A 26,997-nucleotide genomic window follows, 5' to 3' on the forward strand; every position below is an offset into this window, starting at 1 on the left:
GTAGCAAATGCCTTGTTAGTGGCTGATCTTGATTTCTAATGACAAAATTGGCAAATAATTTAAGATTAATGTCCATATATATATATATATAAGTATATACACTCAAATGTAATCTAGATTAATGTATATTGAGATATATGCATACATTTGCACACATATTAAAAAAAAAATGATAAGAAGGGAACAATTTAACAGCTCATAGACATTACCTTCCTTTTCTAGTTGAAATACTTCAGCAGGACAACATCTCTTCACACACAATGAAACAAATGCAAAGAATTGCAGCTACTTTGGTGGCTTTTGGCTTGGACTCCTTGCCATTGCTGCTACTGTAGTGAGGTGACTTCCAGCTGTGCATAATGCTTGGTCATGCCTTTGCTTTCACTGGCTTCTTTGCTGGTGGCTGCATCTGCAAATGGCTACAATCAGTCTCTGAGTCGGTCCTCAGCATTTGTCCCAAGCTTGTCTTCTCTAAACTGCCTGCCTTCTCCAGCACAGCTCATGGGGGCACTTGCAGCTGCTTCAAGGACACAGCCAGATGCAGTTCAGGGTAGGATGCTACATCCTTCGCTTCTGTTTCTGAAAGTCTAGAGATAGGTGCTCAAATATCTGTTGGGAAGGCTCAGCATCCTCTGTAGTTATTTTGACTCTCCTCTGTTGCTTTTTGCAGAGTAACATAAAACATTGGAGTTTTCCAAGGCAAGATATTTTGGAAGGACATATATGACACAATTCTCTCTTTATACTGGAATGGATCACACCCAGGACTAACGTGCCTTGGTTTTCTGAATGATGCTTTGGAAAACATTCAGGATATCTAGTTTGGTCCCTTACTTTATTACCTTTTGCATGTAGGAGTCTACAGTCAAATCTGACACCCCAAAAATACCTGTAATGCTAACAGTAGTAGTAGGAGTTGTTTTCTACCTCTTTTCCTCTGTAGGACTTCTGTGTGAATGATGCTCCCTTGGGGATGGAAGCAGCAAAATCAGCCTTTTGGAAAGAGCTCCCAAAGGGGTTTGTTACCGACGTGTTGATCAACTGCTTGGCATCATCACTACATGCTTGTTTGGGGACCGTGTTTGAACTAAAAATACAAGGTGAAATTGTCAAATACACCAGCATGGTGCAAGTGCAAGCATGTTGTTCTGCAAATTTGTAGCAGTGATTATACAGCTGCATGGTGGATATTTTTCCTCAACATCCTTCTGGTCTTCAACAAATGTCAGTTTGTCCACAGGACATGACTGCTGTGAGAGAAGGGTACTGATGGCAGTAGACATTTTCATGTGTTTCAAAATGGATATAAGCATATGTGGGACAAGGTTGAATGAGGATTTAAGCTCACTCGTCCTCCAAGGAGATGTCTGGGGACTTTGTTGGACATGGAGCAAGGTTAGGTGTAGGTTTTCTTCTTTCTTTAGAAGAAAACTCCTTGTTCTGCCTAATCAGCTTTAGTTTTATGCTCTTCTGCAAATTGGAGAAGAAAATTCTCAGGAACAGCAATGCCTTGAAGTAGGTAAGGGGTAGCATTTCAGAAGTTGAAACAACTTGTAATTTTGAGGAAGTGATAGTATTGCTTATGTAAAATGGTGCCCTGTCAGCTTATTTTTACACATGGTGTTTTATGTTTAACTGGACAGATGTTTATTATGGTTTGCTTTTTGCTATCAACCACATGGCAGATTGCTTGTTTTCTTATGGGTTTGAGGAATGGGGAAGGAAATCTATCAACCTGATATAATAGTAACCATTAGATAAAAGGAGGAAGAATACCTTATTTTATTTGAAAATACAATAGAGGCAAGGCACAAAAAGTTGGACAGGGAACAAAAGTAATAAACATAAAATGCACTGTAAATAAAACACCAGTAGTAGTTGGACTATTGAAGTTGGTGGGAGCTTTGCCATTGACTTGGTGGGACAGGATTCACCCAAGGATGTGGTCCCTGGCCCGGAGCCCACCCTGCTAGGCTACCTGGGTGTGTCCTTGCTTCCCACCACTCCCAAAGACCTCTGCTCCAGCCAGAACATGGAGATACCCAAAGTCTTGGGGTGAAGCCATTTCCTACCCAGGGTCTGAGTGGCTGGGACTTGCAGCTCAGCATTTCTCATTGGAGAAACCAGAGCTAAGGCAGGGGTGAGAGCTAGGCATGTGCAGAACAAAACTCATCTATATTCATTCAGATTCAAGTTTCCTCAGCTTGAAGGTGGTTAGGTACCATCTGGAAACATTTCTGGAATAATTTATATTGTTTTATGTTATTAGGACTGCATTATGCTACGGGAATACTGACTGTGCATTCAAAAAAAAGGTTCATCTTTTTAAGCGAGGTTGGGAGTGGAAGCAGCCTAGAACAAAGGGTCACTTCAAAGTCAAGGATGACTGTTTCAGAAGGCGAAATCACAGCTGGATCCAACTTCTAAGGAAGGGAAAAATCATAATCTCTGCCAAAATCACCCTTTGATACACTTGCAAAGATAACAAATGATACATAGGTTTTGGGCAGAAGTGTAATGAGTCTGTACTGCATCCTGCTAAACCAAAAGATTGTTCTCCTGAAAAAAATGCCACTTGTCTTCATTGAAGGTCTCTTTGTTAAGTGACAGTGAATATAATTGAAAGTAAAAGGTTGATTTGATACCTGCTGTTTCAAAAGCAAAGAAAACATGTGAGAGATGCTTAGGATGGTGATCAGTGGCCTGTGAGATGAATGACAGTGCTGCGTGTGAGGGCCACAGAACATGGCTGCATTCCAGGCTCCCTGTTGGTTACCTGCAGGTTATAGGATGTATTCTATTCACAACAGAGATGCTCAGACTTTGACATGTTTTTTGTGAAAGAGGTAGTTGATATCTTTATCTGGAGTTCAGCTGGAAGAGCATTGTCTGCTGGTATTAAGCCAATTGCAGGATGTTGGTCTTAATTTCCAGGTCTGTCAGAATTAAATAGCCCCTCTTCTAAGCAAATTATTAATAAAAAGCAGTTCTGTTTTATTCTTGATGGCCATAGTACAGCTGTGCACACCTGTAGATAGGCCCAAGGGAGCTTCCAAATGAAATTGTTTTGAAATAACTTTCTTCTGGGATACTCTCAAGTGATATGTAAACTTGAAATAATTCACTAGGTTATTTTTTTAGTGAATAAATTGTATGTCACCTTGCCCCTTAGGACCTTGCAAAGTTCTCACCCTGATCCTTCATCTCTGCACCAAGGATCTGTTCCTCTCCTGGGGGTGTTGCCCCTCACCAACCCTGTTTTTGCCAGGGAGGTGATTTCTCGTGATGTGTGTGTTTGTGATGGGGCAGGGAATTGGGGGACCAGTTACCCCTTCATTTTCAGGGCAGAATTAAAACCACGAAGTTATGTTTGTTTTGCAGGATACCAGATTTTCTTAAGGTAGATGGCTGTGTAGGAAGTAAAAGGTCTACCATTGTTGTTAGGTAGCATCCTAGAAAGCAGCAGAATTCATAGGAGACACTCCAGTACCACAATCTTTTTGTCCATTTAACCCAGTTCAAAATTTGTGACTGCCCTGTCCCAGCTTTAGGGAAGTAGGCAGTTGTCCAGCCAAAAGCAATCCTGACTGACATGGATTTGGGTAAGGTTCAGGTGAAAACGAGACTGAGTGAACAATCTGACATGAATGCGTTTAGGTAAAGACTTAGGTCTGTCTTCCTGCTGAAGGGAGAAGATAGTTTTCCTCTCTGTATGTGTTGGGAACTCCCATGGTTAATGAAACAAGAGCTTTGTAAGATTGGCCTAAAACCTGCCTTTCCTTATTTGTCTAAATCCATGTCTGTTTGAGAGCTGTTGGTGAGGTACAATTCCTGACACAGTGGGCCCTGTAAATCCTCAGTCCTGTTCCTGCAGTTGTAATTACTTTCTCATAGTAGGGAGTTAGTGTAAAGCCAAGAGAGAGAGATTTAAGCCTTATGGACTTAGACGGGTGTCTTGGAAAAGTGAAGAGGATTTTTGGTTTTGTAGTTGATGCTGTGGTAACGAAGTTGAAACATGGATTTAACAGTTGCCCCGGGTAATTAAGTTTCTTAGCATGTATTTTCCCACCTTTTACACTAGGATTTAGCTGGAGCGGATGAAGTACCAATCTCACTGAACTCTACTGTAAATTGCATTTAGGAGTATTTTTGCCTGCATGTTATTCTCAGCACAGTATTGATGTCTGTGTGCAACGTGTACTGCTGGAAAATGTATGTCTCAATCCAGCATTGCATCAAAATAAAAGATCCTTTTTCCTTTTCCATAATTAATGAAGAAACATTTTTAAAGCCCTGTTGTTGAAGCCAGGCTAAATGGTACAGTGTGGATATCAGGGTGGATAGCTGTTGGAGCTAGGGGATGCAGTCTGAGATGGAAGATGAGGTTCATCCTTGTAGGCTGTGGCCACACAACCTGGAGATTTATAGAGTAAAGCAGAGAAAATCTGATGTCTATACAACACATCTTACAGAGGAGATTGTCCTGGAGTAGCTGTTTCCTCAGGCTATCAGGTTGAGAGGTATTATGTACATCCCTGCAATGTCCTCAGGTTTAAATTCATCCCAGTAGTACAGGGTTTGTGCACTCCACAAGCTCTCTGCAATGTGGACTGAAGTGTGGAAAATGGGGAAACTGGGACATTCACTTTTAAAGTACTCTCTTGCCCAGATCAGGAGAACTCCTCTGAAATCAGAAAGACAAAATTTGCATTTTTAGTTTGCCCACTTGTGTGCAAACTAAGTGACTGTGGAGCAGGGTGGGAGCGGGACTGGAATATTGCCTCTCTCCTGGAATTGCACAAGGTTTGCAGCAAGACTGAGAGTTGGAAGAAGAACTTTGGTGTTGTTTGTTTTAATTCTCCATGGTAGGTCTAGATAAAATGTCAAAGGAGACATTTCACCCAGTAAAAAGGTGGAAAATGGGAAGTTTCATTTGCTGAAATGTAACAGGGCTGTAGCATTGTACCTGTGCAGTGATGCTGGTGTAGGGGGCTATTCTGGTCTGGATAATGATGACAGAATCTTTCTTGCAGGTGCAAACAGCAAGATGGAGTGTCAGAAAATTACCAATTTTGGAAACCAGCTTCTTCGTCGGAAAAATGTGGACTGCTCTCGAGAAGACAGTCGCCTCTCGCGATGCCTTAACACGTTTGACTTGGTGGCTCTGGGTGTAGGCAGCACTTTGGGTGCAGGTGTCTATGTACTGGCTGGAGCTGTGGCACGGGAAAACGCCGGGCCTGCCATCGTTATTTCCTTCTTGATTGCTGCCTTGGCTTCGGTGCTGGCTGGACTCTGCTATGGAGAATTCGGCGCTCGAGTTCCTAAGACAGGATCAGCTTATCTCTACAGCTACGTGACCGTGGGTGAGCTGTGGGCCTTCGTCACAGGCTGGAATCTAATCCTCTCCTATGTTATCGGTAAGTGTGCTGGGGGTGCTTGAGAGCCTAGCTTCAGTTCAAGGTGGCAGCCTGGTCTGTAGGGTCACACTTGTTTTTCGTCACACCGTGTTACTGTTACAAAATAGATGCTTCACTCTTGCACTCACCCAGGATTTCGGGACTCGTCAGTGGGATGCGTTTTTGATGGCTCCTGTGCTGCTGGCTGAAGGCTTATTGCTGCTGGGAATTCCTCTGAACCTCCACCTCATCCCTCTGGCATCCCCTGGCTTCTGCACAGTTGCTAGGGTGCTCAAGAGTGTCCTCTCTGCTGAGAAAAGACCTGCTTACAAAAAGATGCTTTTATACAGTGTCTGTATTACAGTTGATCAAGGATTAATTCTGGTCCCTTTGGGACCTATTTAAAGTATCTGGAGATAAGAATTTTGTCTTGTGAATTGCTGCAGAATTAATCTTGAGATGATCTGCAGGTTCACAGTCTCTGGAAAATACAAACCAAATCCCTCCTAAGCCCTTGACTCCCACTAGGAGAGGCCCTGGCTCAAGCTCAAAGCATGCGCTGTGCAACTCAGCTGATGCATTAAAACTAAGCCACATTTTGCTAATTAAGGATTTGTGTCTTTTCAAGCACATTCTGGGCAGGCTGCTTGTTATCATGCTTCTAAGGCTGCAACAGTCTCAGCAGTTGAGACTGAACGTTTGCTAGTTAAAATGAAAACTGACTGTATGCTAAATTACTAAAGGGAGTTGGTATTTTTAAATGCATTTTATGGGGTTTGTAAGCATTACCTTGGAATTTAGTTTCCATGGTGCTTGGAGGGTAAGATCATATCAAGAACAACATAGTGGCATAGCAGCTGCCTGTCTGAGATCATGCTGGCTTTCCTCTGTGTGTTATCAGAAATATTTTTCTCCTCTTCCCCTCCTTCTTTAAAATAAAAAACCAAAAAAAAACAGAAGATGAAAAGCCAGAGTCAATTAAACTCCTGTCCTTAAGAAATCAGAGTCCTGTAGCTATTTTGTGAATTACATTCACTGCAGGGAGTAGATAAAAATAAGTTTTTTAAAAAAGTAAGTGTGTAATTTCTTCCACACTTCTACGATGGACTCTGCTTAGGCTACACGAAGAAAAATTGAACAGACTTCTTGGTAATTTTTCTTCTGTTCCAGAAAGGTAATGATAAATCGTCTCCTTCATGCCCTTCATCTAGTTGGTTTTGGGGCCATTCCTACCATGATACTGGACGACCAAAATGAGTGACATAGCCGTGGTTGCTGTCCCAAAACCTGATTCTGCAAATGCACAATGAAAAGTTTTGCCTACTGAATGTTCTACTCCGAGGATCTGGGCTCAGAGTGGTATTTCCGAGATTTTTTTTTTCCTCTCATAATGGATTTTGAACAACTGTCTCAGTTCTTATTTCAGAGTTGACTACTCACTGTATTGTCACAAGACAGGAAATTCAGTTAAAAATAAGTAGATACTATCCATGAATGTGTTCAAATACAACTTCCTTACTTTTATTTCAGTCCTGTGTCAAGAATGTGTATTTGCAAACTGTCTTTCTCATAATTTGTGAGAAAGGGTGGCTAAGGTGGAAAAACTCTGGCAGAGGGTATGAAGTGTAGGAGGTCTCATTATCTTGCTCAGCTTTTCTGCCAGATCTAATTGCCCCTCTTGTGAGCAAGGACAACTCCCAGCAGCTTCTGGGGTATGGAGGAGAAAGATATGTTGGCTTCCACTTTCAGGTCCCAGTCAGCTCACTCAATGAGACTTTTGGAAGTGTTGATAATGGTTCCTGTACTCTGATTAGACACATGGGAGAAATACTGACTAGATAGTCTCAAGAAGTCAAAATAGCACAAAAGTTTTCTGGCAAACTTTTGAAAGATTAGGAGACTTTGGCTAAAGACTCAGTACAACATGTGATCAACATAAAAACACTTCTCACAGCATTAATTTTGCCCATCTAACTTAGCAAACTTTAAACCTGTTAGTTACTCAAAATCTTCCAAGAAGAGGGAATTAGAAGGAGTGAAAGACAGAGAAGATATAGAAGAGCACACATAGCTACCAATGCCTGTCTTCCAGCAGTGTTCAGAATCGAACTCCAAGAGGAAGGTAGGATCAAGATGTGCTGCACTCATGCTCAGCCTTAAAAACTTGGTGGTGGGACTTCTGGTCATTTGGCTACTCAGGAACTGGGTTAGGCAGAGTGGAGACCTGCCCCTGGTGTGCCAGTGCAGTGCTGGAATAGAGACTGGGGGGTGTGGAGGCAAGACACTGCCTCACCAGGGAAAAGCTTGACCTGCTCACTCTCAAATACGCTGGCATCCTTAAGTGTCTCGGGACATCAGTCCTTCCAGTCTCTGACAGCACACGCTGCACTTCAGAGCCAGGGCTTGAGAGGGGCAGAAAGCTGGTTTTTTTTTTCTTAATCTTGCTGAGAAAATGGCAAGCAGTGCATTTAAAATGTGCATCTCTTAAGGGCTTGGCCAGCTTGGTGTTTTCATGCTGAGGTTCTCAGACATCGGCTCAGGAAGTATTGTGAGGGTGGAAAAAGAAATCCTGGAGTCCCAAGGATGGGTGGCCAGTAACTTTTAATTAACTGAAGTGACTTGACTTGGGGGAAGGCTTGTGTGGAGTCTTGGAGGTGGGTGATGAGAAATAAATGGGTATGCAGCTTATCAGTTATGGTCTAGAGAGAAAGAGAAGGGTGTCCAGGACCAGGATCTGATGTAAACTTTTTTCTAGGATGATGTGGGTTTGGGGAACTGTTCCAGATTGTGGAATGCGTTTCAAGAACTAGAAACTGGTGGGAGCTGGTGCTGTGATGAGTAACAACATCTCTGTTCAGTAAGTGCTGCTGGGGATTCCTGGCACGTGGTGACCTCCTTGCCCATGCTTGTTCCTGCAGCGAGCCTGGCACCTGAGCTCTGCAGTTCTTCTGGCAGCTGTGTGCTGTAGGCAGGAGCCAAATCTGCTCTGGTGAGGCTATGCTGACCCAGAACTAGTAAATCCTCCTGGGTACAAGCTGAATGTCTGCACTGTGCTCTCTAATAGCAGCAAGATATTATCCAGGTGTCTGTGTTGAAAGAATGTCAGATTCCCCCTGCTCCCTCAAGCCTGTTGATTACAGAGAGATCCAGATAAATGGCTGATAGTTATGTGGAGCTGGCATCAAAGCAGCTGGCATCTAATATGACACATGCATGACCTGGGTGTTCCCGTCCTAAAATGTAAAATATTAGAGCTAGGACAAAAAAAGTAGCACTAAAATAGTCTTTTTACTCAAATTGTACCAAAGCTAACCTGAAAAATTGTAATGTGTTGTACGATAACTTTTGCAATTTTTCAAGATTAAATTGATGGCAGTGACGTCCAAACTCTTTAAAGGTGTTCACGCTGTGCACTTTTCTGTCTTGGTGAACAGAAGAGTCTCCCAACAGGTCTGTTCTGCAGTTTAATTTTTATGCTGTTGCAAAGCTGGATTGGGCAGGTGAGTGTTCCCAGCTGTGCTGCAGGTGCTGCTCACCACTGCTGCAGAGGATTTGGCTGTAGGTGAGCACAGACATTGTTTGACAGGATTGCAGGTGCCGGAGTTGGGACCTGAACACCCACTCTCAGGTGAGTGTGGCAGGACAGACTGTTCTGGGTGGAAAGGGGCCCCTGATGGCATCCTCTGAGGAGCTGCTCTGCAAGCCAAAACCAGCCCAAGCTCTTTTTTTAACTACGTAATTGTGTACAGTAATAATTGTGATATGCAATTAGGTGCTGTTATATATAGTGTATGAACTGTGAGAGACACTGGGAGTGTAACAGGAGCCACGTTAACACAGGAGAGGGAGAAGTTGGCTTTTATCTAAACCTACTTATTTCACAAAATGCTGTCACTGTCTGGTGGTAGCTCTTTGTTGTTACTATTTTAGTTCTCTAAAATTACTTTTATGGCCCAGACACTGTCCCGAGCTTGCTTGTCCTGAGACCCCAGGTTCAGTCCTCATCCCAGCAAGCTGCACATAGTAGGATGCACTCAAACCGAAACAAAAAGTGGCCTCAGAGGGTGAAGCCTGAGCACTTGCTGCAGGCAGGAGCTGTTCCGCTTGCTGTGGTCGTGCCCAGCATTCTGCAATAGGCTGACTTATGCTCAGATAACATGTAAATTGTATCTGAGTCTTTTTCTTGCTTGGATGCTCTAGCACTGGAGGTCAGAGCAGACCTGAGTGCTGCCAGATCGCAGAGCTGGCCACTGGTGTGGTCCAGGCTCTGGTGCTCCAGCATTGCAGTGCTAGAGAGCAGCTGGATTCTGTAAGGGCTCTCTGCCTGGGCTGCAGCCACCTAAATGGGGCTTCCAGGGTCTTCTGCCAGCATTACATCTGGACTTCTCTGGTAACAGAAATTACCAGGTTTGGGGGAAGGGTGGGCCCTTGAAGGTGCAAGGAAAAAGTCAGGGCACTATCTAAGGTGAGGTTGAGGTTTGCAAAGAAGCCAGACTAAAAAGATCTTTCTCATCTTGTCAGCTTAGCATAAATCTGAGGCCCACCACCTGTGTGTGTTACTATCAGAGCAGATGCCAAACATGAACACAAGCTGTGGGCTGGGTATGGATATGAACAGCTGCTCCCAGCACCTGGGAGCACATGCAAGGCTGCTTTGAGACCCTCTGTATTGAAAAACCATACAAGGCGCCCCCTGGTTTGGAACATGTGCCAGCCACAAGGGGTGATCTTTGTCCTTTCTATCCTCTGGCAGGAACCTCCAGTGTGGCCAGAGCCTGGAGTGCGACGTTTGATGAAATCATAGGGCAGCACATTGAAAAATTTTGTAAAAAATACATGACGATGGATGCTCCCGGAGTGCTAGCAAAATACCCAGACATCTTTGCTGTGGTGATAATCATCATCCTAACAGGTGAGGCACTGGAGGGGTTCATGGGTCTTGCATCTCCTTCTTCTCATTGTTTGCTTTTGGAATGAGAATGAAGTCCTGATTTATCTTGAACAACATATTGAAGGCTTCCTTTGATACCAGTATTGGATTGCCCTATATAGCTGTGGAGTTAGCACAGGGCCAGTTTACAAGGTTTTTAATTAGAGAGGAGCATTCTTTATATTTTTTGAGCCACTTTTAAAAGCTTCAATCAAATTTTATATAAAGAGGAAAAGAAAAGATGACTTGTTATCCTCAAGTCAGGTGTAGGAGTTTAATCCTTCCCTCCACAAATCCTATTACACAAGAATTTCATGCAGTTGGTCTATCAGCCTTATTCCCCCTTTGATAATCTGCCAATTTTTGATGGCTTGAGCCGTGAAAGTGAGGAAAAAAAGAGAGAGGGCTTGGTTCCAGTTTCATGTACTACTGTTTTAGTTTTGGGGTTTTTTTTAATATATATGGGCAGCATTGAATACAAAACTCCAGAGAAATAAATGTGTCAGAGACAGTCTGCACCTTTTTTTTTTTTCCTAAAGATGTGCTGCGCCTTTTTACATAAATTTGAAAAGTTTTGACAACTTGCAAGATCAAAATTCTGAATGCCTACCTCTACTCCAGCTGGGTCTTGCAAAGCATTACCAAGTTTCGGCAAGTTTTTAAAATTATGCTTCTGTACTCCTCTGTGGTTTCCAGTGGGCAGAAGCTGCAGTGTCACACTAGCAAGGTTATCCTGACCTTTCCCACTGATCGGAATGGCCTTCCCAGTGTGAGCTGTGCTCATGGGGACAGGCCTCATAAGCAAGGGATGCTTTGGCATTTGGGCTTGCATTTGGATCTAGGGCTGCTGATGCCAATAGCAGCCCTCTGTTTTCAGGATTACATCTGAATGGGAGAGATTTTCCCCTTTTGTTCATTTGTATGTAATATGAATTACTCATTTCAAATCAGATCTGGTCTTTCACTTCAGATACAATTTACAAAATTTAGAACTCCTTACTTTAGCACTGCTGAGGTGTAAAGTGATAAAGGTTACTTTATAATAAGGTGGCTTTATCCTCCTGCATGAAGCAAATTCCATGGATTTTAATTAAAAAGGCAAACCGTTATTTTCTAAAAAAACCCATTATTTTCTAAAAAGAGCAGCTTTAGTCTTAAATACCATCATCACAAATTTATTTCTGCTTGCACTGTCTTGAGCTTCAGATTTCTAAAAAGTACCTTACGAATGTTTGTGGACTGGGATGCAGTCCTATCAAACACTTCTGATATGGCTGTCACAGCGTATTTCTTACTTTAAAAGAAGGAAAGGTGAGTACACAGGATGCTCCTCTCTCACTCAAGTCCCTTGAGTAGCAGTAAAAGGAGACTGTGTTGTGCTTCTGTTCTCCCTCAGGCCCGTGTGAAGTTTTTTTACTTCTCCTTCAGCCTTAGATTTGAGTTAAACTTTCAGTTCTTAAAAATCAGACACCTGAAGAGGAAGTGAAGAGAACTTGTTAACCTGAGAAGCCAAGCTGTGCCTCAGTGAGATTCTGTTTGCCAAGGCCTGTAGCCATGCTCTTCTTCAGATAGGTGATCTTAAGGCCAAGCTGAAATCCTGCTCGCACTGAACTCACTGGTAAAACTCTTGCTGATTTAAGTGGGAGCAGGATTCCCAAAATGCCATCTTCTTTGTCTTCAGCTCTAGAAGTAGCTATTAGAAGTAGAATCTTCCTGGATTTGGTCTCTGCTATATTTCCCCATTTCTAAGGAAAGTTGAGTGTTGTTCATAACTTCTGCATTTAGCCAAAACTTCTAGGACGATGTTCCTTCCTTGAAAACCACCTGTTGTGCTTTTCTCTAGGTGTCTGTGTGGCATTTGAGGTTGTGGGAGTAGTTTAAGTGTATTAGCAAAGCACTTTACTGGAGACACGGTCCACATGGGTGTGCTGGGTGGGAAGGTGTGTCACATTCTGCAGAAATAATGTCTGAGCTGAAGTCCTTATCCTGCTCCTGGGTGAGTGAATCCTGAGCTACTTGGTTTTGTAAAAAAACAAAGTGTGATAATTTGGGCAGAGCACAGCATAAACACAGTTGAGCTATGTCTGTGAGTCCCCAGCACCTGCAGCTGGTGGTGAAATACCTGACCTATGCCATTTTTTCCCCAGGACTTTTAGCTTTTGGTGTGAAAGAATCTGCCCTGGTGAACAAAGTGTTCACCTGCATCAATGTCCTTGTCCTTGGATTTGTCGTGATCTCCGGTTTTGTGAAAGGATCTGTTAAAAACTGGAACCTGACTGAACAGGACATTTACAACACCAGCCATAGCATTTTCAAAGACAAGTAGGTTGGATGTTTTCTTCTCATCTCAGAAGCTGGTGCATTTTCAAAATAAAGTTTAAATGGAGGGTTGTGGACTGATTTAGAAAACCAGTGAATGGGATGGCTGCCTCCTTTGCCACATACCTTGGGGGCAAAGCTATCTTTGGTGCGTGTTTGCTGAAAGCAGGCTGTGCTGATGGGCTGAAAGTGCTAGGAGTTGGCTGTGTTATCCTGGGCCCTGCTGCAGGACTGACCATTTCTAGCCTTATAACCAATATAGCATCTAAAATTGAGAGAAAAGAGCTCTTGAGATGGTGTTCTACTCAAATCTACACCAGGCTGGCTCTGGTGCCTGTATGAAGCCATGTCCAAGTATAGCTGTATACTTTTTTTGAATACTTGGGCAATACCCTTGGGGCATTGTTATACCTTATAGAGACCTTGTCCCAAATGCCTCAATAAAATGATGGCAAGTTGCAGATTATTTTAATGAATTGCTGCAAGCATATAATAAATCTGTTTTTAATGACATTTTGCTGCTTGGCCAAAATTCTGTCATCCTACACAAGGTCAAAATTAAGGCGCTTACAAGGCTTACCAGTAAGACAAAGCTATTAATTTTTGCTTGAGACTGTATCACGCAGAATAAGGGCCTTTAAATATCCCCACATGTATCAGGCCTTTTATGATGGCCTGCAAGGAAACACCGTTGAGCAAAATCTGGTGAGATTCATAAGTGTTGTGTGGGTCAGATTTATCTTGTGTAAAAGCTGCTTCTTGAACCTCTTTTCAAAATTCAACCTGCTGCAAATAAATTGCTTCTATAGGATGGGTCCCTTCTCCTTCCCTCCTGCTATTCCCGTGCAAGGAGCAATTACTGCAAGAGTTTCTAAGTATGAGTGCAGCTCTTTGACCTCTATGACTTACTATTTTTGTAAAATCTGTCTGGGGTTTATTTTATCATTATTTCCAGACTAATCCACATTTGGGTTGTGCTATTTCTGTAGGCCAGTTTTCATCTAAGTCTCAGCAGAGCTTCTATGAGAGAGTTCAGATGCTTATATGTGAGAAGACTTGCAGATTGCAGATTTGGGATTTGGTTTAGTTTAACTGCCTTCATTCATCTTTAGAAAGGCTTTTCACTGAAAAAGTGACCTAAATCACTTGAACTGAAGGGTGTGCTTGTCATGTGTCACTCAACACAAGGCACATGGATCTGGGGTCGCAATCCAGAGTGCACTGGGATCATCCTGAGTTTGTTGACTTAAATGAACTTTGCTTGAAGCTCATCAAAGCATTTGGTGTGCCAGGGATCCAGGCTCCACTTTTCTCTCACTGTTGCAGGCATGGTTTGAGTATGAGCTTTGCACAAGGAATTTGAAAGATGAGAATGGAAGATGGGGTGGATTGTAAACAATCGTGGCACCCTGCATTCTTCTGTTATGTCTACTCACCTACACTTTATCTGAGACCATCTGAAGTAAAAAGTGGATGGTTCACATGTTTCTCAGTCTTCAGCTTTTCCAAAAGCTTCTGTTCAAATGAATATATGTATCTACACACATGCAGTAATGTTAGGGGATTATTTTAATATTCATGCTATTTTCTCCTTGTCTTAGCCAAGACATTTTTATCCACCCCACAAAACAGGTGGTAGGAACAAACCATGAACCATTTTTATTCCATGCATTCCCCAGGCTCTTGTAGGCCAGTCCAAAGCTCAGCAGTGGGTAGGGCTTAGCATTTTGCCTGGTATTTGTATGCTAGCATATGAAAGGTAGAGCCTGCTTCTTGACTTTGGATTTTGTTATGAGCTATGTGAATAGCTTTGTGACTCCCAGCTAGGCAGGATCACTTCTAACCCAGTGCCATGCCTTTCAGTCAAACACAGGAAGAAAATCTCTACGGTGTTGGAGGGTTTATGCCCTATGGATGGAAAGGAGTCCTCTCAGGGGCAGCTACGTGTTTTTATGCTTTTGTGGGATTTGACTGTATTGCTACTACAGGTAAGAGGGAAAATGTCTTCATTCTGGTTATGAACCTGGATGTCAGTAGATTGACTTTCAATAATGTTGCAGAGCACAGATAATAGGGAATTCAGGACACCACATTTGTCGTCTCTCTGAACCTCAGAAGCCTCAAAATAGGCTTTTGGCTCAGCTGTTCCTAATAGTAAAAGTTTGTTCAAGTCCCTGAGTGCCTGATTGAGTGCTGACTTCTAGCTGCTGTGGCAATGGATGAACTGTATAACCATGAGCTTCCTCCTTTCCTTGCCTGCAGGGCCCAAGCTTGTGGATGGTCAGTGATGACACAAGCAGGTCAGACTCCACAGAAAACATGTCCGGGTTTACCAGCTAGGCAAACAGGGAAAGCTCAGGTTCATGTTTCTGGAATGAGTTTGAGCCTCTAACTCCAGATAATACTTTAATCAACAGGTTATTCTGGAACAGAGTTCTTTAGTGCCTTCAGCTGAAGAAGCTCTGATGGCTTGGCTTATTTTAAAGATCCAGAGAAAGAGGAAGCCTCTGGGGAGTAAACTGCACCCTAGAGCTGTGCCTCAGAATCAGGAGTTTTTACCTGTAAAGTTTAAGAGGTCTCATTTTGAGAGAGAAGCATCAGCATAGTCATATTTCTTGTGGCTTAATTCCCTGAAGAAAGGATTATCCTTAATTTCACATTTGGCAAGAACCATTACAGCAGAGGGAGGAAGGAATCATCACAGACGAATATAAAGCATTACTGCGTCTTGTTCCAAGCAAGGAGTTGAAGTGTTGGCTCCATTACTCCAGCCAGCCCTGGAGCCTCTCCTTGTGGGAGAAACATACATTTCCTTTTGGCTTGTAGGTGTATGGATCAGTGTTTATCAGTTCATCTGGCTGAAATGCTGCACCTCAGGAGCTCTTGCTTTCAGAGCAGTTTTGTAGGACTAGGAAAGCGCAAATCTGTTGTGTAATTGATCAGTCCCTGAATTTTGAGGAATTTTGTTTTTTTACACACATTTTTTTCCCACTTGGTTGTTGAAAATTTTCCACAAAATCTAGAGGAGATCCTTTTGTTAAGAGGTATTTTCAAAGATTCATGTGACTTACAGACATTGGAAATGGGCACCTACGGTGCCATGATCATGGTGTACTAATTCTGGTGGAGATGTTACTAAAATGGACATCCATGGATTTTTCCCTGCAACTGCACAATAATTTCTCATTCCATCATCTGTGATCATTGAACTCTTCTTGATCTGCACCACAAGGAGGATAGAAGGATGATCTGTTTAGGGGAAAGGATTATTTGTAATCCAGATTGTTTCTGTGCCTCAGTTTACAAGGCTTCCATGAATGTGTGTCAGAAGAAGTGACAGGAGCAGCAGAAATGGGCTCAAACAGGCTGTGAAATCCCAAGTAGATGGAGCAGGCCATCAGCAGTATTAAGGTTAAAGAGCACCTCTGTGCCCACGAAATGTTTGAAAGCCCCAACCAGCACACCTGCCCTAGGTTGGGATAAAGGTCTTGCTTGTCATTTAGCTGATATTTAAATTCCTTTCTTGTAGGTGAGGAGGTAAAAAACCCTCAGAAGGCCATTCCTATTGGCATTGTGGCATCTCTTCTCATCTGCTTTGTGGCTTATTTTGGCGTGTCGGCTGCCCTGACGCTCATGATGCCTTACTACCAGCTGGATACCAATAGCCCTTTACCCAATGCCTTTAAATACGTGGGTTGGGATGGAGCCAATTATGCAGTGGCTGTTGGTTCCTTGTGTGCACTTTCTACAAGGTAAGACACTGCTTTTCATTTTTGCATCTCTCAAGGTACATCTTTCATGTACCTCCACCTCCTTTAAGAAATGGAGCAGAGACCAGGGATGAAATTCAGAGCTACTGACCTCAGAAGGACCAGGATTTCACCCTGTGGTAGGTACCAGAGAAGCAGGTGACCAGTATCACTTCAGAAGCTCCCATCTTAGCAGAAGACCCAGCAGGTGCATCTCAGGAATATAAATCTGGATTGAGTGACTAAGTCATGGAGGCAACTATGCAATGCAAGCATGGTTTGGGTGCAAGACATCCTGGCCTGCTGGGTGAGAGCAGACTTGTGTCAGGTAATGCAGGGTGCATCTTCAGGAGTGCATGGGGCTTACCTTATCCAGGGCCATCTGTCTACAGGTTACCTGCAGGACAGCCATCTGGAAGGGAGTCAGGGCAGGCTGGAGGCAGAACATGTCACCTCTTGAACTTGGAAGGCCTATTGCAGATCAACTTAGACATACTCAATTAGGTGAGCAACTCACAGACTATCCAAAATAGTTTAGCTATCCAAAATCATAGAGCTGCACCTCATTTACCAGCTATCAATAAAAAGGGTATTCAGAGGGTGCTCTTGAAGGAGAAGCTGAAGTGAATGAAAGCTACCTGTTCTATAGTTACACTGCCATAAACTTGTTTTCACTTGTGTGCCTGTGCTCAGCAGGAGGTGATATAAGTAGATTATTTCTCCTTCCTGTGTCCATAGTCTCCTTGGCTCCATGTTTCCGATGCCTCGAATAATTTATGCTATGGCAGAAGATGGACTTCTCTTTAAATTTTTGGCTAAAGTCAACGAAAAGAGAAAAACTCCCTTAATTGCAACAGTGACCTCAGGAGCTACTTCAGGTAGGATCCAAAGACTTGCACAAATGTGTGGAAAGGAGACATAAGCTCATCTTCAGGGCAGATAAGTCTGCCTGACTCTAGCCCACTTACTAATTGGATATATTGCAGAATACAGCATCCCAGAGAGTGTCCTGGATTTCTAGGGCATGCCCTGGAGAGTGTGGGTGAGCGTGAGTAGCTTGCTGTGTGCTTGTCCCTCTTTCTCAGAGCTCATTGCTTACAATCCTGTCTCATGCCAGGAACTACCTTTATCTGTTCAGCCAGCCTTAAAAGTAATTAATGCCCTGCTAGGCAGCAGCCAGTGGTGCCCCAGCATCCTTGTGGCTGTTGGCCTGGCTTGGCTGAAGACACTGCACCGCCTGTGGGTAGCAGCCCTGCAGAAAATTCGAGAGCAGCTGGAGATGAGCAGATGGCTCCTGTGTCACTGGCATTTGTTAATCAGTTAGTCACAGCTGGCAGCCATCCTCTTCTCCCCTTTTTCGTCTGGCATGCCAGAAATATGGGAATTAAACCTCCCGGACAGCAAGGATGAACAACTTACCCTGTTCTTGCAGCCTGCAGCCTCCCCCTTCCTCACAATGCCTGGCAAAGAGGGGAGCAGCCTTGCTGCTTCCTCTTTACCTTCTGCTGCAAATGCAGGATGAGCCATGGCTACAAGAATGTGCCACCTTTGGTGGGAAGTTGCTGCTGGACTGCTGCTCTGGGCTCTGAGCTCCTGTGAAAGGGCTCAGCTCCTGCTGCTGGGATTCGCAGAGCCTCCTCACAGCTTCCTTCTCCCGCACCTTCCTCTTCAGGTATTCTTGGGTCCAGACCATGGTGGGGCAATGGTCTGGAGCAATATAAAGGAAAAAAAAAAAAAAAATCAACATTGTGGTCTCATCCAAGTGGTCCATAGTGCCTATGACCAAAACCCATATGAAGCTGCAGACACAACATTTGCCAGCTGAGTTTGAAGGTTGGGCTGGTATTGAGTTCCAGGTTGTGCGTTAAGGTTGGGCCAGGCTTGGCTCTGAAGTCCCTACACTCTCATATAGCTGTTGGTGCCACCTGATGTCTGACTGTGTGTCTTTTATCCACTTACTTGCCTTCTGAAAGCCATATACAAATTCCTGTATAACCAGGGTTATCTGGTGAGGGTGTGTAAGCAGGGTAATCCCTAAGGAATGGCAGCCTTTTTCTGGAAATCCCCATGATGACACTTGGTGCTTGAAGGTGCCCTGTTTGATGCTTGGTCCACTGCATGCACAAGCCTGATTGCAGCCTAGCTGAGCTGAGACACCAGGGCAAGGTGCTGCCCATCCTCTATTCCCTCTAGCTACTTCCAGGAGATAATTGTGGCTTTAGGAGTGCTGCAGCTGCACTGGGGCACTAACAGTGAGGCTGTGGCTTAAACCCCTGCTTTTTGTTGGTAGCTGGGTGATTATAGCTGTGTGAGACAAACAGGCTGGAACTTATTGTAGTAAGCATTTCCTATTGTTTCAGCTAGTGAGGCTGGGACAGCCTGTGGAGTCTTGGAGTACTCATGCACCAAGGGCTGGCTCTCCTTCTCTTGGGACATATTAAGCTCCCCTACCAAGTCCTGAACAAGAGTCACATGTGTGCTGCATCATTATTAACGCTGCTGAAATATGCATGTTCTGCCATGTTGCTGATTTTTCTTCTCTCTTACCTTCCTCTCCTCCTACAGCTGTTATGGCCTTTCTGTTTGACTTGAAAGATCTTGTGGACCTCATGTCCATCGGGACCCTTCTGGCTTACTCCTTGGTAGCAGCCTGTGTGTTGGTACTGAGGTAAGAATGTAGAAGCTTTGTCTCTTCTGGCACACAGAGTGAATTCCACACAGCAGTCAGATGCCCTCATAGTTTCTATGGGCACATCTCCAGCTACAGGCATATGAAGAGCTTGTTTCTTTAATTTTGTGGGGGATTGTGTTAGTTGGATCTACAGGGAGGTCCTTGTTCATGCCAGTTCTGCTATGGTCAACTCTAAATGCCCCCGGAGATACGCCAAGGGGTAGGGAGGAAAGTTGTGTGATCCTGGATGCCTGTTTTGTCCCCACTCGTGTCCCTAGTGGGGACACAATTTCAGGTTGTCCTCCTTTTGAAAGGGATTTGAGATGAAGTCTAATAGCAGGAAAAGAACTGAGCATGTGCTTACAGGATCGGTGTGTCTCTTAGAAGTGCTGAGCTCCCACAGCTTCCCAAAGCTAAGCTAAAAACCTTCAGTGCTTGGCACCTTACAGACAGCAGCACTCAATTAAAAAAATATCTGATGATCATGTTACTGAAAAGTACCTTTGTTTGTTGAATGACTTCTTCAGAATGAGATGGAGGCTTTCACAGCAATTGCACTGAACTAAGAACAGTCTTACAGCAGGTGAAGGGCCAGTGCTGTTCTGTGGTACCATTGCTTTGTGTTTGTGCTCTGCTCCCTGCCCCTTGAAAATTCTTTCTGCTTTACCTTATCCATCTTAAGTTTCCTGGTTTCCCAGCCTATTCTTTTCCTCAGAGCTAGAAATAGCTTTTTAATTTGTTTTTGCAAGCTGCTATTGCATGACATTTCCTCCATCATGGGTTGGCAGAGGAGACAGCCTGTTTTGTAGTGACCTTGGCAGTGGATTTGTCTGCCTCTTGACTGCTTAATGATGTAGCAGCTGAATTGTTTCCAAAGCTGTAGGATCCTTCCACTAGTTTCTTGCTGTGGCTAGACCCAAGGGTTTCACTGAATTTCACAATTCTCAGTGTTTAACAAATGCCTCATTGTGACACATCGCCACAGGAACAGTTTTAAGGTAACTAAGGTGGCCCAGTCCTTTAGTCAGACCTGTGGCTGAGTAACTTGACAAAACATTCTGTAATAGAGAGCTGAGGCTGGAAGAGTGTTTTTTATTTATGATTCCACATGGTTGTGTGCCACAACCCTATTGAATGTGCTATCCATACATGCAACAGCCATTCTTGCTTCAGCTCTTCCTTCCTTGTGTGGCAGCAGACAAGCTGGCAGAAGAGCCAGGGGTGGAGGAGCAGGGCTGCCAGGAATGCTGCTGCAGGGTGTGATAGCTGCAGAGCTGTTAGCTCAGCCAGCTCCATGCCAAAATGCAGGAGCTGAACTGCCACAGATGACACAATGGCCTGGTTATGACCATCGGTCTGTCCCTCTGCTCTTTCCTTCTGTCACCCAGTCATGTCTTGGTGATGTGGATGACAGAGTTCATGAAAGGGAGCACTGTCCACTTCAAAACACTTATGTTACAACCAAGCTGTAGGTGATTAGAGCTGGTCATATTGGCTTACATCATGATGACATCATTCTCAAATTTCCTCTTGAAGTAGAAGGGTATAGACATGATGTGGGCCTGTTCTGTGCTGTAAAGCTCTGGCATGCAGCCATGACTATCTGTGTGGCTTTTAAATGAGTGGTACTCTCATTTAAAAGCCAAACTAACAGGCTCTCTTTGTGTCATTTCCTTTTCCTAGGTACCAGCCAGAGCAGCCTAATTTGGCATACCAGATGGCAAGGTCGACAGAGGAGACAGATAACAACGAGTCTGTGAGCACCAGTGAATCACAGGCTGGTTTTCTGCCAGAGGAAGAGGAGAAGTTTTCCCTCAAAGCCATACTGTGTTCCACAGATTCAGATCCTTCCAAATTCTCAGGTTTGGTGGTGAATGTCTCAACTTTTATCTTAGGTGAGTGCTGGGCAGTGTGTCTCTGGGGCAATGAGTCATCTGGTAGGGCTTTGTTCTCACCATGGTGGGAAAACTCACCTCCATTATGTGATTTGATGAGCTCTTGTAATGGCCAGAATAACTGAAGATTAAATTTCTGATTTCTTAAAAAGAAATCCACAGATGGAGTGTGTGGGGGTGTGTAGTGGGAAAGGCATATCTGTTATGGATAGGGTTTTTGTGAGTCGCTGTTTTGTTTGTGAGCTTTCAGATTCTGCTTTGCCTGCTTATGATTTGTTCTCGGGCTTTCTCTCTATCTAAAAAAAAAAGTAAAAAATCAGTAACCTTTGGTGTCTGTTCACAGGTTTCCTTATTGTGGGTATCTGTATCCTGACTTCCTTTGAGCCAAACATTCTGATAAACACTGTACAGATTATTGCCGCCATCCTTGTTGTCACTGTCATCTTCATTATACGGAAACAGCCTGAAAGCAAAACCAAACTCTCCTTTAAGGTGAATGTCCTGGGACATGAAGCTAGAAAAGAGGTATCTGGGAGGTGGTTGGAGGAGGAAGTGCCTGTGTTGGCCTGTATCAGAAGGGGGACACTGGCCAAATGGGCGTGCATAGAATAGAGGCATGATGTCAATTTTTCCATCCAGGAGAAGCTGGAAAGGCGGAACCTGCTGCAGAGGTGTGGCTGGAAGGGAAGGCAGGACCCTGCTTTTGAAAGCTGATGGGTATAGGATAGGGAAGAGACAGACACTGGAGGAGAGGGGACAGTTGTGAAGGACCACATCAGATGGTGGATACAAAAGGAGAAAGAGCACAAAAAGTAAACTTGTTTGCAAAGATCTAAGGCACTAAGAGTTCACTTTCATGTCCTCCTTAGTCCCCATGGAGGCTAAGGGATGACCATTCTCTCTTAAACAGCCTTAAGTATGAGGGATTCTGTTGCTTTCCTGCCCTCTCCAAGCACACCATCGTTTCCATATTAAACAAACACTGGAATGGGTTTTTCCTCCCAGTGTAATCCTACAAGTCATGCTTTATCATATTGATTTCAGGTAGCTCTGCAATTTATTTAATTAATTTTGGATTATAATTCCATCCTCTAAATTGCTTTCATTTGGATTGCTCTTCAATTAAAAATTTTCAGTAAATTCACAGATTTTAGTAACTTAATATAACCAGTTTTACAAGGTTGTGTTTGCAGCTCATTTTGGGTTAATGGTCCCAAAGGTGAAAACAGAAATTTCCAGGAGCAAAAAAGTTATGAACTCTCATCTAGATCTTATTTTCTGAACATGCTTCTGAGGAGGTCTGTTCACCTTTCACTCAGGGTATTTCATCTCCTTTTTTCCCCCTCAGCCACTACCCTGTCCAGGTAAAAAGAAGATTATACCTGTCACAGCTAAATCTGTAATCATAAAATCATAGAATCACTTTGGTTGGAAAAGACCTTTAAGATCATCAAGTCCAGCCATTAACCCAGGACTGCTAAGTCCACCTCTAAACCATGTCCCAGAATGCTACATCTGCATGTCTGTTAAACATCTGCAGATCTGATGACTGCACCACTTACCTGCGTAGCCTGTTCCAATGCTTGACAACCTTGTTTCTTATCTCCTTGCTGTTCTTTGGGCATTTACATCCTGACAGTGATTTTTCTCCAAAATCACTCTGGAAATCCAAGGCTGACCTGTTTGTTTCCCAGTTGTTTTTCTGTATTTTTAACAGGTAATTTTTCTCCCTTATCCAGTCTTCAGAGATTATACCAGCCTACCAAATGCTCTCAGAGTTGCTTATTTAATAGTTCAGAGATCACTTCTGCAATCTCTGGGTACATAACTCACCCACCTAGGGAAATTTTTTTTTTTGTCTCTACTGACTTGACAAAGCCAAATTTATAAAAATATTCTTCTTCTCTTTTGTAATTTGTGTGCCTATCCCCTCTCTCTAATGATGTGAGCAGCTACTGCACATAAATTTTTTTTTGCAAAGCTTAAATTAAGAAAGGCCCACATTTCAGCCTGTTTATTTTGTAAATCCCCTTTTCCCCTTAGGAGTGAAGTTCCCTTTCCATTTAATTCCACTATATTCAGAAACTTTTCTATTATTATAATTTCCCTTGTTTGAGTGTATATTTGCAGTGCTATTTTCTGTATTCTTATTTTTGCATTTTGGCTTTGCTGTCTCATTATTTGATTCTCAGAGCACTAAGGCATTCTTGGTGCTGCTGTAGTCATCTCTTGCAGTATTTGCTGGTTTTCCTAAATTTGGGATAATTTGCTCTCTATTGCTTTGGTACCTGATGGATGAAGTTCCTCAGGTCCCTCCTCTGACATTCCCTTACCTGCATCTCTTGGTCTACAATAGGTGCTTGTCATGATACAGTCCTTGGTTTTTACTCTTCTCTCCTTTGCCCCATGAGTATTTAGTATTGCCATTAAAATTTGCCTCTTCCCTCTTCTAGACCACAAAATAAGCTTTTAAAACAGGTGAACAGCATCGCTCACATGCCCCTCCTGTATTGGACTGATGTCCTTTTGGGTTTAACCTTGCCTTTCCTCAGATCTGGCAGCTGAAGAGTTGGTAACAGCCATTACTTCCCATTTACAAGGGATGTGATGTTTGTTCCTGCTCGTTAACCATGATTGTAGAGGTAACGTATCCCTCATTCTTTTTCAGGTACCTTTTTTGCCCTTTCTTCCTGTTGGGAGTATTTTTGTGAATGTTTACCTCATGATGCAGCTAGATGCAGGCACGTGGATTCGATTTGCAATCTGGATGCTCCTAGGTGAGTTTAAGTGAAAAAATTCTATGTTCAAGGTTACTAGATTTTGTTCACCATAAATTTATTATAGCGTTCCAGGGTGGGATTCTGCACTCTGATCATCCTTGGGCAACTCTGGTGACTTGACTGAAGGTGTTTAGTCAGTGTGTAACAAGCTTTGTTTCAAATTCAAGGGTCTTGAAGCCTTTGTGTGGACAAAACAACAAGCCATGAACCATCTTATGGGTCTTGTTGCCAACAAGAAACCACAGAGCATTCCTTTGTTGGCTGGCCTTGTGCTGCTGTCTAGGTGATGGAGCTTGTGCTCCTGGAGCTGAAGAACCTGAGCTGCATCCCAACATGTTCCCAGCAGCCATGTAGATAAGCCTGAATTGTCTGAAATGCTCAAATCAGGATCCTATTTGGGGCTGGGATAGATGGACTTTTAAAGACTGGTGCCTGTGTTAATGGCTTTTTTCCCTAAAGAAGATAGTGGCTGTCTGCTAGAAGCTAACCATGAGGATGGCTGGACTTAGACTGGTGTAACTTGTGGCTATGAGCCGAGGTTTCTGTTTCCTTACAGAGCTAACAGTGCCTTCTCCTTTGGCTTCCACAGGCTTTATCATCTACTTTACCTATGGAATATGGCACAGTGTGGAAGCCAGCTATGCAGCCTCAGCAGAAGCGGAGAGAAACACAGACACTGGCTCAGACAGCTGCAAATGACTGTGATTGACTTATGGGTGGCTGAAAGAATGGCAGCAGTGAAAGAAACTTTGTGGTGGGGATCCTGAACCAGATTACACCTGTAACCAGTTATCAGGAACACGGAAGCAGAATGCAGGACTCCCCAGCTTGGTTACTGCAGCTTGCAGTTTGTTTAGCAGCACAGTTAAAAGGGACTACAAGATGAAAAGAATCAACTCTGCCATATTCCCAGCAGCACTGGCAGCTCATCTGGGGTGCTTCCCTTTCTCCCTCTCAGATTTTGTTTTTTTTCCCCAGTGTGTAGAAAGAGAACTGCTTCTGTGTGCAAATGCTGCTATGAAACCAGGCCTCACAAATGTCCTTCTTTCAGTAGCACTGGGAATTACCTGCCAACAGATATTCTTCCCAATTTTACATGGAGCAGGTTTTGCAGTGCTACTGTCAGGCATAAACCAGGATCTATCCTTTATCCTATGTGAGCTGTACCCTCTGTGTATGCACACAAAAAAAAGGTTCTCACAATCGCTAGATTTCCCCAGGTTAACAAAGCACCTGTAAGATTTGCATTCTTTAAAATACCAGATTTTAACTTTTTTGTTTTATTTAACTGGGTTTTTTAGCTATGTGGTCACATGCTTTCAAGCATGTCATTGCTGGGAAATGTTGAGAAAGTTAATGCTTGCTGATTTTCAGGTGAGTGATTGCTCGCCAGCACACAGGTAACACCAGTAGGTGTTTCTCCCAACTGTATGCTCCACAGAGGAATTGCCAGCTTTAGTCAGGAACCCACATGGTCCAAGTACTGCAAAGGCTTGAAAGCAACAGGTGTCTCCAAAAAGCAGTCCTGCCTCTTGGCTTCAGAAATCACCAGTGGTGTGGCTGTAGTGGTGGGGTTGGCCAGCAGAACTGAGCTACTGTGACAGCAAGTGCAGCCCTATGTTCTTTCGCCCCACATCAGTTTTCTGTGCTGCTGCTTGGCATTAGCAACTTTGGTTTGGCATTGGCAGGTGGAGCACATTCCTGCCCTGGGAAGGGAAGCACAGGAGGATCCTCAGAGTCATGAAATTCTTGCATGAGCAATGCCTGGTCTCAGTCCCCTGCCTGGGGTGGCTGTGGGGCTGTGCAGGGACTTTTCAATCTTGGCAGAGCGTGCAGCCCAGAAAACACCATTAAACTCTAGGGTCTGACTTGCTGAGGGGAGCTTTCCCTTTGGGGCTGGAGATCATCTCCAAAGCCTGTCTGTAGTAAGGCAGGAAATTTGGAGTTGGGACCAGGATCTGTATTAGATTGGCAATGTCTTTGTTTTGGCTGTAAGTTGTTTTTTTTTTTTTTGTTTTAATTCTTTCTAATAGCTTTCCCTGGCCAAATTAATCCACTACCCTAAAAAGGTTTATTAAAGCACCGTGAAGGTTAGCCATGCCCAAGTAATCCCACTGATCTAAATTAATGCTTCAGCTTGTACTGAAAAACAGATTATAGAATTGTGGAATAGTTTGGGTTGCAAAGGGACCTTTGAAGATCATCTGGTCCAGCTTACCTGACATCAGCAGGAACATCTTTAACTAGATAGGTTGCTCAAAACCCTGTCTAACCTGCTCTCAGACACTTCTGGGGTCAGAGCATCCCAGATAGATACTGCAGAAATCCCCTTTCCCTATGTGAGTGGATGCTTTCCTAGGTGTCCTTCATACTACTGCCTCTGAACACTGGACAGTCTTTAATTTGTCAGCATGGCTCTTGCTGATGAAGCAACAGGTTCTTGCACCTGTCATTGAGTTGGAGAACTGAACAGACCTCTGCATGACATGCCCAGGGTCTCACCAGGCATCTGATGCAGCAGAAAAGGGAATCAGACCATCTCCTGGATTTTATGGCTGGATTGTGGACTATTTCTCATGTTTCCAAGAGAATTTATAGCCCACTGAAGGGTTTTCATCTTTTAATTTTAGTACACTGGGAGGCTTTTCTTGACAGGATGGCAATTCGAGGAAGTGAAGGCAATGTGTTCATTGCCTCCTAGGTGCCCTTCAGGGTGTGTGATGAGTGCAGCTTCTCCCACAGAACGAAGTTGGGGGTCTGCTCCAGTCACTGGGTCTTGACCATCTGTTAAGCCTTGCTCCTTGTGCATATACAAAGTCTTACTCAAGCAGGGGGAGATTAATACAGAAGTTAAAAGCCAATAAGTTGAAGTCTATTTTGTTTAAACACAGGCAAGCTCAACACACTCCACAGCCTCCCAAAAGGCACTTAAAAGGTGGTGGGAGGGCAACAAGATGAAAACTGAGGATCAAAGTTTCATATTGTACTAAAAATATAAGGATGTTTTTCCTACCTGGCTACCAGCTTCTCTTCAGTGAAAACATGAAGCTTGTGTCCTTACCAAAGCTTTATCTGTGCTGAGCAAGCCAAGGGCCTGGTGCAAAATCTTTCAGGATGATGTTGTCAGGCACATTCCCAAGGTGGGGTATGACCCAGTCCCTTTTTAATCCTTGTGGCAAAACCTGAGCAGTTCTGTGGCTCTCAGCAGGAGGGCAGGGTGAAGGGGACAGAGAATGGGGTGTTGAAACTGAGTGAAC

General features: G+C 43.7%; 1 protein-coding gene across 3 annotated transcripts in view; it reads left to right on the top strand.

Annotated features, from left to right (window-relative positions):
- Positions 1 to 25,023, top strand: part of SLC7A1 (solute carrier family 7 member 1) — a 37,461-nt gene extending 12,438 nt beyond the window's left edge. For 2 of the 3 annotated variants that reach the window (XM_072930370.1, XM_002194145.7), the window contains exons 2-12: positions 5,034 to 5,417; positions 10,150 to 10,308; positions 12,474 to 12,648; positions 14,509 to 14,633; positions 16,175 to 16,397; positions 17,133 to 17,272; positions 18,960 to 19,062; positions 20,749 to 20,960; positions 21,304 to 21,452; positions 23,629 to 23,737; positions 24,330 to 25,023. In XM_072930370.1, coding sequence (XP_072786471.1) covers positions 5,048 to 5,417; positions 10,150 to 10,308; positions 12,474 to 12,648; positions 14,509 to 14,633; positions 16,175 to 16,397; positions 17,133 to 17,272; positions 18,960 to 19,062; positions 20,749 to 20,960; positions 21,304 to 21,452; positions 23,629 to 23,737; positions 24,330 to 24,439 — 1,875 coding nt within the window. In that variant the 5' untranslated portion in view covers positions 5,034 to 5,047 and the 3' untranslated portion in view covers positions 24,440 to 25,023. Of the gene's footprint in view, positions 1 to 964; positions 1,101 to 5,033; positions 5,418 to 10,149; positions 10,309 to 12,473; positions 12,649 to 14,508; positions 14,634 to 16,174; positions 16,398 to 17,132; positions 17,273 to 18,959; positions 19,063 to 20,748; positions 20,961 to 21,303; positions 21,453 to 23,628; positions 23,738 to 24,329 lie in introns of those variants that run through there. The other variant, XM_072930365.1, reaches the window with a different exon arrangement.
- The last annotated feature ends 1,974 nt before the right edge of the window (positions 25,024 to 26,997 follow it).

This window comes from Taeniopygia guttata, chromosome 1, assembly GCF_048771995.1.
Source record: "Taeniopygia guttata chromosome 1, bTaeGut7.mat, whole genome shotgun sequence".
Classification (NCBI taxonomy): Eukaryota; Metazoa; Chordata; class Aves; order Passeriformes; family Estrildidae; genus Taeniopygia; species Taeniopygia guttata.